This window comes from Ochlerotatus camptorhynchus, unplaced genomic scaffold, assembly GCF_037179485.1.
Source record: "Ochlerotatus camptorhynchus isolate MF236.1 unplaced genomic scaffold, CSIRO-AGI_Acam_v1.1 ptg000361l, whole genome shotgun sequence".
In the NCBI taxonomy this organism is placed as follows: Eukaryota; Metazoa; Arthropoda; class Insecta; order Diptera; family Culicidae; genus Ochlerotatus; species Ochlerotatus camptorhynchus.
The window spans coordinates 11,588,384-11,599,350 of NW_027040849.1; the positions used below are offsets into that span (position 1 = coordinate 11,588,384).

At 41.3% G+C, this 10,967-nt stretch overlaps 1 protein-coding gene across 1 annotated transcript in view; it reads left to right on the forward strand.

Moving 5' to 3' along the window:
* Positions 1-10,963, forward strand: part of LOC135709435 (mediator of DNA damage checkpoint protein 1-like) — a 53,540-nt gene extending 42,577 nt beyond the window's left edge. The window contains exons 6-7 of the mRNA XM_065231758.1: positions 9,818-10,126; positions 10,195-10,963. Coding sequence (XP_065087830.1) covers positions 9,818-10,126; positions 10,195-10,409 — 524 coding nt within the window. The 3' untranslated portion in view covers positions 10,410-10,963. The remainder of the gene's footprint in view (positions 1-9,817; positions 10,127-10,194) is intronic.
* The last annotated feature ends 4 nt before the right edge of the window (positions 10,964-10,967 follow it).

The window sequence follows — 10,967 nt, forward strand, 5'->3', positions numbered from 1 at the left end:
ATCTTCAGAGCGGTGCCACATACTGTCACCCAGGCTTGATGAAACTCCTCAAATTCACTAGAGGATTTAAAATACTCGTACCTTGCGAGTTTAGGCAGCCCTCGCCCCGAGTGAGTAGCGGCAGGAATATGGAAGAAGTAAGGTACAGTGGGGTAAGTGGGTAAAGGAAATCGTATAGTTTATGTTTGTTGGGTCATAGCATTTGCAGATTAAAATTAATCAGGTCATGTATATTATAATGATTAGCTTCAATCGAATCTGTGCAGGCTTACATACTTGATTTTTATACAAAAATATATGGAAAAAAATAACACAACACAATGGTCGTGTTTTTCAAATCAGTTTTAAATTTGATATTTGGCATAATTTATGTGAATTTTTCAGATTTCCAATAAATACTCATCAACATATGGGAACGATAACAACTTTATTTCCTTTAATCGAACATGTTTATAACCTGAACTTGTTAAATCTTCACATACTCTGGGAGAGTTATTAGGCTTTTGAGCCCGTTTGCCTTTCTTAGCTGCTTTTGATTGTTCCTCTGCATCCTTCTTCCTTAAGCGTTCGAGAACCTCTGACGATGTTATGACCTCCACGCCGGCACATATTTTCCTTCTCTTCTGACCTCTAGTTGACGGCTGTTGCTTTACGTGTTCAGGAAGGATTTCCTCGAATGATTTACCAGGCTTACGCTTAGTGGGAGGATCTTTATTCACAAGCGATAACGGCTTGGGAGGATATGCTTTGCTCGAGCTTCCTTCAGTATTATCAAATCCATGGAAACTTGATTCACTCGAGCTATCGAGAACAGACGCAGACGGTATGTTTTCCTGAGCTGGCGTATGACCTATTTCACTTGGAACTTCATTTTCGTCATTGGAAAGCTTGTTTACACTCTGTGCCTTTTGAAACCTTCTCCAGGCACCTACATCGTATTTTTCACTGGGGATCACATTATCGCAAAACGGATAGATTCCAGATTTACCGAATCCACTTTCCAATATGGTTCGATCCATATCATTCCATACACGAGAAATGATGGCTGAAAAAAACAGATTTCGGCATTTTCACCCCATAATTCTTACGTTGCCATGCTATGACTGCTTTGTCGTAGCTCAGTTTTAGTGGCTTAAACACTGCAAGATCCATCGGCTGGAGCAAATGGCTGGTATGCGGGGGTAGTTTTAGTATGATCACTTGTTCTTTCAGAGCTTTTCGATAAGTTTAAGCGAAGTATGTGACGAATGTCCATCGTAAATAAGGACAACAGGTCTCGCCTTCGGAATCGCTTTCAAAAACACGCGGTCGAAATAGTTCTCAAACGTCGTCGTTTCCATCCATCCATTCTGGGTAGCAGCATAGGACATTCCAGGAAATTCGTCACTACTCTTAGCTGTCCAAGAATCCCACACATTTTTCCCTTTGAAGATAATCAGTGGTGGCAACTTGTCTCCTGCTGCATTTCCACCTAGCAATACAGAGAAATTTTCTCTGCCCGGACCCGCAGTTCCCTTTCCTCCCAACCACTTTAACTCGGGATGGATCCAAACAGAAACTTGTCTCGTCGAGATTATAGATGCGATAAGGTGGAATACCCGTGGTAATTTCCTTGACCCTTTTGTAAGTACTCTGCTATAACGAACGGATCAACATTTCTTTTTCGAGCAATTTCTACCGCTTGTGGTTTCTTTTGGGATAGTCTGTGACGTTGCATAAATCTTCTGAAGAAATCATTTCCCACGACGAAATTTTTAAATGGAGTTTTCAGGCCGCTATCTTTTATATACTGTCAAATCGCCAAGAGGATTTCTTGCTAGGAAAGGCCGAAACCCCATTTCTCCATTGTTTTAATATGTGCGGCTAACTTGTTCCATGGGATTGCCGTGTCTCTTCCCAGATTGGAACTCTTTGCCCCACGTCTTCCTTTCAGCCGATTATTCAATGTAGAAACCGGAATGCCGTAGCGTTTTGCTGCCTCGGTTTGAGACATTTCATGGTTTCTAATAGCCGCCAACGCCTTGAACAAGTTGTGTTTTGGGTAACCCGCACGCGCCGTTTTCCTCCGGTAATTACGAACCATGTTTACCTGGAGAGCAGAAAGAAACTCATTCTCAAATCAGTACGTTTTCACTTGCCCCACCCGCTTTGAAAATTGATGGTGATTTTATTTGACTTTTTTTGTGTCAACACAGATTACCCTCTAGACTTTTGTCGATAAAATGAAGAACTATAAAGAAAACCAACTCACCAATGCACAAGGAAAGTATTTTCGACATCTTTTTCACAGAAATATATCAAATTAAGTGTACACGCAACCAACTTGTACCGGAGTGAAAGTTGACAGGTAAACAAACTTTTGCTCTTCTTAGCTACACGGTAATCGCAAAAAACTCTTATGACTATAAAGTACACATATTTGAATGAAAACGGGACTACCCACAAAAAGAGTAAAATTTTACACATTTATGAGTAATTACTAGTACAAAAATGAATAAATTTTATGCATTTATGAGTTCCAGATACTCATAAAATGTGTAAAAAATACACACATTTTAGGTGTAGTCCCGTTTTAGCCGAATATGCATACTTTATAGTCAAAATTGAGTCCTTTATAGTCATTTTTGCGTATTTTGCGGTTTCCGTGTATAGCGGTTGAATATCGGATGACTTTCACACTGAATGAAATGTTCTGAATGTTTTCGAAGGTTTATGCGTGGAAATAAATGGTACGCTTTCTCACTGAAATATATTTACATATTATTTTCACTTACCCCATTTACCCTCTTGCCCCACGGTACCTTAAACAAAAACTCCCCGAGACTGAGGGAGAGTGAACTAAAGCGAGAGGTTGATTTGACGAGAGGTGCACTTTTAGAGGCTCCGGATGACTTTTGACGTAGGACTACGTCTGTGATTTCTATATGGGGGTACACTTTGTGAAAACCGGAAATGGAACATGTAACGAAATTATGAAAGATTTTGAACGTTAATAACTCAGCTGCCGCTGGACCAATTTCAATAATTGTATCACCGATCAATCAGAAATATTTCCCCCTTCGATAAAAATGCTGCTGACTGTTGATTTTCAACAAGAAACTATTGGAAAAGTCTGTAAATGTCAAGCATTGTTCAAAAGTGTCGAAATAACTGACAAATCCACCAATTACGTACATGCATATGCTGCTTCCCCAACACAGTCATCAGAGAGTTGTTAGTAGACGAAACAAGTCGAAGTGGCATTGGCCTCCGATCTTCGGGCTTGTGCGAATAGGGAGGATGTAATTGCGTAACATTTTGCACGCTCATCGCCACATTCAGAACCACACGTCTCTAATGACCACACAAAATGCTCTCCAGAGTTGTAATCTTGTAACCAAACCTGGAAGCAGGGGTGCAAGTAATTTTGATCGGTTCTCTGCATCGACTTTCTGTTTCGTTAATAACTCGACGGAAAACACATTCATTGATACGTCTGTTGTTCTGGATTGTTCCAGCTAGTCGATTAAATATTTATCGAATTTTCAATTATTCGAGCGCGTAACCGACATGCATTCTTATTTGTACTCGTTTGATTTAGCGCAGTGAAGAAATGAAATAAAAGTACTAATTTATCTGAACAGGCATAGATAGATAACACGTTACGTGAAACAGGATCATAAATTCGCCGCAAAAAGTGTTAAGTGCCTTTCTGCTAAAGGCTAAAATTTACCAACTTTAACTGGGTCGACACTGATATTCTACCGGCTGTTTCTATAAAACGCTTAATTTAGTGTAGAAAAGCATAGCAGATGAAGTGTATGATAAAATACCCAAAATGGGTGTGGCATAAATTTCTCGCTTTCGAAAAAATGATTCATTTTTCATGTCCGATTGACAAGGGACAAAACCGTAAAAAGAGGAGGAACTTCAGCTGATATTCCCCTAATTGTTGCTTTCGTCCATACAGTAGCTGACTGAAACTCCTCCCATTGGATGGCGTCGTTAGCATCTAGTGTTTCGTTCGATGTCCAGTGCCGTATTATTTATTGAATTGCATCACAAGCTTTCCCTGTAGTATCATCTCTCAGGTGAATCACATTTCATCGTCATTACACACATAGAATTTTTTACAGAAATCTGTAAAATTTTACCGAAATCTCAACAACTGAACGTTCGGTAAACAGTTTCGCAGATTTCCTGTAATTTTTCACAAATATCTGTGAATTTTTCACAGATATCTGTTAATAATTACAGGAAAACTGTAAAATTGTTTACCGAACGATCAGCTGTTGAGATTTCGGTAAAATTTTACAGAAATCTGTAAAATAATCTTAGTGTGTATTATCTTCAAAATGTTGAAGATGACAACTATGACTCGCCGTTCGAGAGGAAGTCGTCCGCCTGCCATTTCTGGTTCATGCAATTGCAAGCAGCAAATTGCTGCTCTAATAAAGGCTTTTGTGTACTACCAGAAGCAGAAAACCAGCCGAACTCGCCAGAGAAAACGGAGAAACAGCAAACTATTCATGGATCGGAAATTTTTGGTACTTGGTAACAAACTGTTTGTTACTTTCAGCGTGCCGGTTATTTCTGTTCACCTGTCACATCTAAACCGGTTAAATCGCTGATTGAATTTGCACAATGTTCCAACTAAAATTCATATCAAAAGATTCTTTTCAGAGCAATGATAGTCATACTAAAGAGTATAAACAGAGAGAACTTTGAGCTATTTCTACACAAAATACAAGTTCCTGCAGTAGTTAACAAATAGCATTTATTATATAAGACCACGTAGTCCGACGTCATCATTGCGTACAACCCCATAGGGCTGTCCCTTATAGTTTTTTGTTCGAGGCATGAAGCTCAGAGTTCACCCAGGGTGAGAGTAAGAGCGTGTGGAAGAAAACATAAAAATCAATGGCAACGAACCTCACTCTCGTTTTGTCCCCTTTCGCTCACAAACTGTGATGCTCACTAGAATGATTTGTGAGTAGCGCTCGGCTCATTTTAGACTCGCGAGTGAGGCTCCATCAAGCCTGCTGTCACCGTGCTCTTATATGCGGACGATGTTTTGCTGGTGGTACGGAGAAATAAGGAGCGACCGCTCTATCGCGATCTACAAGCCGAGGTCAAAGCTGTCGATAAGTGGGCGAAGAGCGTTGGGTTCAAAATTTCAGCTACGAAATCGAACATCTTCTACGGCAGTCCCAACGCCCGTCGAGAACCTAGCACCAATATCAGCATCGATCGTGTAGTTGTACCGAAAACGAATCGTTGGAAAGTCATCGGTGTCACCCTCGTCCGGTCACTGACATTCAAACAGCATTGTAAGACTGTGAAAACTACATGCGACTCAAGGCTGCGAATTCTTAAAATGATTGGGGCTAAACTTCCACGAGGGCAACGCGAGTCTCTTCTGTGCAAAGGATCGGCAATCGTTACGTCACGCATTCGTTACGGCAACGGGTCAGCAGAGCGAAGGACCCATCTACAACAGGATGGTCCGGTTCGCCTCAGGAGCGTACGTCACCAGCCCAATTCCAGCGATAATGGCTGAAGCGGGCACATTACCATTCGATATCCTGGTTTATCAAGCTACAGCTCGAGTTGCCATTCGCTTGCTGGAAAAGGATCACAGAAATGTCTTCCAACGTGTATCCGATCGTCAGGTGGCGGTTGATAAATTTCCGACCATCGCTGTACGGACAAGATTCGCCAATCGAGTGTGGCATGCTCCCAAGCCACGCGTTGTTTGGGACGTGGAACGACAGGTAAAAGCGGGAGATTCCCCAGATACAGTGCAGTTGCTGGAAAACCGGTTTCACCGTGCTACGACTATCTATACCGACGGTTCTAGGTGTGAAGACAGAGTAGGAGCAGGAGTAGTGGCAGCGTGCAGAGAGCAAAAGGCCTTCCGTCACAATGTAGTGTTTTTTTTCGGCGGAGGCCTATGCGATCAAATCGACTACCAACGAGGCGAGTACAATAAATGACGTGATCATTATGTTCGATTCGGCTAGCTGTCTTTCAGCAAAGAGGAAGGAAGGAAGAGAGTGGCAAATCGCAGCATCCGTGGATCCAATTGAATGTCTGCTTCGAAACCGTCCGATTCACTTGTGTTGGGTTCCCGGCCACGCCGGCATCCGTGGCAACGAAGAAGCGGACCGACCCGCCGGAGAAGCACGAAATAATCCGCCAATCAATATCGGGCGCAACTTACAGAAGTCAAGCTGAAGGAGATAAAACGTGACACGAAAAATTGGATCGATCAGAAAAATTTCTGCCGACCAGCGAGTACTCACTCGTTTGCGCATCGGCCATACCAGGCTGACACACGAATTTCTATTAAAGAAATCATCGCCACCGACATGCGAATGCTGTGGAACGGTTATGGATGTCCGGCACGTAATTCAACACTGTAGGAAATTTTAAGCAGTCAGGACGAAACATGAGATCGATCCAACTACTGTGTTACCTGACTTATAACGAATATACGTTGTATACGAGTACCCCGAATACAACGTATGACTCGTCTAATTTTGCATAGCATTTGCAATGAAAAATTAGACGAACTATACGTTGTATTCGGGGTACTCGTATACAACGTTTATATAAGTCAGGTAACACAGTAGTCTTTATAAGGCACTATGCAACGATGATGACAGTGAAAAGCGGTTACTGAAGTTCCTGCATGAAGCTAATATCTATCAAACATTGTGAAAACGAGGAAAAGAGAGAAGCGGATTCAGTGGACGCTAAGGACAACTGAAGAAAACAGAGGATGATGGAGAAGAAACATACAAAGTGCGAGCAGAAGAAGACATGAATGGAGAACAAGCTGAAGAAAGCGGGGCAGAAGATCAAGCGAAGGACGAAGAAAAATCAAGAAGACGAAGGAGTTCGCCGCTGTCTAAGGGCAAAAATGGAAGCTGATGAAGATGATGCGAAGATGCAGAAGAAGATGGTTATGCAGAGGATGAAGTAGAGCGTGAAGCAAAACGAAAAGGGGGGAAAGACAGAAAGGTGAATACAGGCACAAACACGGACGAAGAAGATGGCGATAAAGAAGGTGAAACCGGGTATCAAAAGAAGATTGAAGCGGATGGAAATCCAAGAAGCAGGAAATGAAAAGATGATGGAGGGGAAGCAGAAGCTGTCGGAGAGGAAAAGAATATGGTAGCGGATGGGAATACAAGAAGCAAGAAAGATGAGATGACGAAGGGAATTAGCAGCAGGCAGGGAGGAAGAAAATTGAATATAATATGATGGTGAAGAAATGAATGAAATAGAGAAGAAAACAAAAAGTGCAAAGAATTTAATTTGAAGTAGGTAATAAATATGTAGTGGAACGAAGCAAGGAAAAGAAGATACACCAGAAGTGACGAAATCTGGACCGGAGCAGTAAAGAAGATAAGTGTGAACTTAACAATTAACACTAACACCACATAAAACACACTGTACACTAACATTTTTTTAAAGACACGAATGCATCACCAGATGTAAAGTGCTGGTTTATTTAAAAACAACTATTTTCAACTTTTTTTTTAACGTTTTTAATATTGATCATTCTTCTTGCAATGTGTAGGATCTGCAAATCCAATCGATGCCTACATTTTGTTCTAATTTTTGGAACAATTCGAAGGTATCGTACAGCGCTTGCAATTGACAGAAAATCAACCGACGTTTGCTTTCGTATCGCGGGGTGAGCAGCTTCCATGTCGTCCGGTAACGCTCCTCGCTGATTTCGATGTGTCCAATGAGCGTAGACCCTTGAGATATTGCAGCTTATCGACGTTTCCTATATCCTTCCGGTTGACGACTCCAACGACGAAACTATCCTGGACCCAATCTTCCGGACGTGCACTGAACTTTACCAACGGGCTATCAGTATCAGCTGGCTTCATGACTGTCGATGAACATGATGAGGACGGAGTCGATATTTTCGATTGGAGAACGATCTTCACAACATAGTACTAATTCTCGAACAGGTACCTTTCCTCTTTGGTAGAAATCGGATTCTTCTTTGTTGAGAACGATGTCAATTCCACAGCGACGCCAAAAAACTGCGTGAAGAAATCCTCCAACTTCGGCAAAGTAGCCGATCCTGAACCTGACCTTCGTGCTCTTCTGGATTATATTTCCGTCGATCTTGTTTTCCGTACTGAGTACCAACCGACACCTGGACCCTATCTATCGACCCATCAACTCATGAACCGGGGACCAACGCGGCTTTACTTCCTATCCGAAGAAAGGCGTGATCAGAGATTTTATGCCCGGCGGCACCGACTGGGATTGAACCCAGGCCTTTTGGGCTGAGAGGCATTAGTTGCTGGAGTTTTAAAATTGTTTGTTCTCGGTCGTCACTCATTGCTTGTTTTGTTGTAATCCAGCGTTTTGCCATCCATGCTTGTTCACCTGCAGCTCCGATCAGCAAACGTTCGGTCCTAAATCTCTTACTCACTTTACAAAATACTACTATTTTTATTTTTAATTCGAAATATCTTATTCGCAACACTCCGTCAGTTCTGAGGTCAGTTCTTCGTTCTTTCATAAGTGTATTTCGATTACGCAACCACAATGCCTTTCACAATCATATAGGCTTTTATTGTTGCGGAATTTCACCACTCTTTAGTGTTCCGATGTAGGTACTGGCACTTTATTCCACTGTTTCGTTCCTCAGAACTTTCACACCGGATTCTTTCTTTGTTTTCTACACTTTAGTCACTTTCTCGACGTTGTATCCGGCTCGAAGAACTATAAAATGTACATGAATATCAACACATAAAATTTTGCTATTTCAAAATTGAAGCTTTATTCCTTCCGATCGCGAACTTCTTCTATGCTCTAGAGTACGATTTGAATGTAAACAAAACAGTTACTATTGAGACCCGTTAGAATAATAATTATTGCTCAATCTCTTGTTTCACTCATACTACCTACCTACATTCGAAATGTTGATATTCGCTTTTAGACGGCTCTATCAAATTGTTCGTGTCATTTCGAACTGTCTTCATCAAACTACATTCAAAATTCAAATCCTAATTTTGACGGTTACAATGTGGATCCGCTGGATTACGGAACGGCTGCAATCTAGGGATCTTTTTTCACTCGAATAATAAAAAGGACATTAAAGAAAAAGACATTCATTTTAATCAGAATTAATAGGTCGCGGCCATTTTAAAAACATAAAATGATGCAGAGAGAGAAATTTTAAAACCAAAACGCTTCTTTTTTGGTTGAACTAAATATATTTAATTAATTTGATTGTTGCTATGGATGGGTGATAAATCCATCTTTTAAAATTATCAAGTTAATGCTACGTGAAAAATCACGTAACCCCTTCAATTATTTCCGCGAGCCTCACGTTAATGTAAAATGAAATTTTAATAAAATTTACGTGGTTTTCATGTTCGTTGATGCTACGGTCATTTCACGTAAAAAGTAAGTGATAAGCATGTACACTAGGGTAGTTCAAAATATCGATTTTTCTCCACCAAGCTCAATCGATTCTAAATCCGGTCCTGATAAAAATTTAGGTCATTTGGTTGCGAAATCATACTGCACTGGCCCTTTAAATTTTATATGGGAATTACTATGGGGAAAGTGCAATTTTTGTTCTCATCGTCCTACCCTTTCGCCAAAATATTCCATGATTTTAATAAATTTATGGTAATTTGTAAAACATTTCCGAAGAGAAACAGCTCGCTCTCTTGGTAAGTATGATGACTTTTAATTTTAACAGCGATATTCATATCCATTTGAATGAAACCCAAATCGAACGCTTGAACGCTACCTACTCTAAAACGTAACACCTTCCCCTCTTTTCAAACCTTAGGAGGCCTCATCGTCGACATTCCGGAGCTGGCGACGGTTCTAGTGTCCGATCGCGTCTACCGAACGTGCAAATTCCTATGTGCCATAGCGAAGGGCATCCCAATCGTCGGCCAGTCATACCTGGATGCAACGGATGCCAAACAGAACTTTGTCGACCCCTGGGACTACATTCTGCAGGACCACGAAATGGAACGGCGATTCAAATTCAATCTCAAAAAGTCCCTCACCTTGGCCAGGGAATCGAAGTTCTTGCAGGATTATTCCGTCATTGTGACAGCCAGCACCAAGCCGCCACCGGAGGAACTGCAGTGTAATTTTCACTTCTTCCCATCCTTGATTACGTTTCACAGAAAGATGCTAAGCTTTTCCATTTTCCAGTAATTGTTACCAGTGCCGGCGGTCGAGTTATCAAGTTCCCCTCGCAGCAACCGAAGCGAGCAGACAAAGTGTTCGTCGTGTCCGATCATCGGGATAAGGATATGTGGCCCAAGTTTCGCGAACGTTACTCAACGATCGAGATTATCAGCACCGAAGGATTTATGCTGTCGATTATGCAGCACTACAAAAATTTCCGCAGCTATCGGCTGACGTGAAAGGAGTTTGTTTTTAACCTGTTTTTTTATATGACAAACTGAATTTAACTTGCCCATGTAAAATTAAAAAAAATAAAATCTACTCAGCACAGGACTTTTCTTTCGTTCTAAACATCGAAAACTCATTTTCACAGTTTATCTTCTATTCTGTATTATATTTGACCCTCTAGGATACTACTACTGCTTAGCAACATTCAATCAGAAAATTTCCATTACATGTTATCATTTGATCGGTTCGTCTGAGGCAGGAAATTGGCCCGTACTTCTTTGTTACCTCGCGCGGAGCAACAGCAGAGCAAATCTGCTCAAATGAATGCATTATTGTGTGGTAGGTTCTTTGTGAAATCGGTCGGAAGCTAACCTATTGAACCTAGCTGTATATAGTCTTGAAGTGGCCCGACTACGACTGATTATTCGAAATTACACATTACACAAGAATATTGGCAATCCAACTCTACTAGCTCTCCCTATTTCCTAGCAATGTTCCAACCTTAGTTTGACTCGGTTCCCTCTACTGGCTACCATCAAATTGCAATATTGTAAGTCTAGATGTAGTTG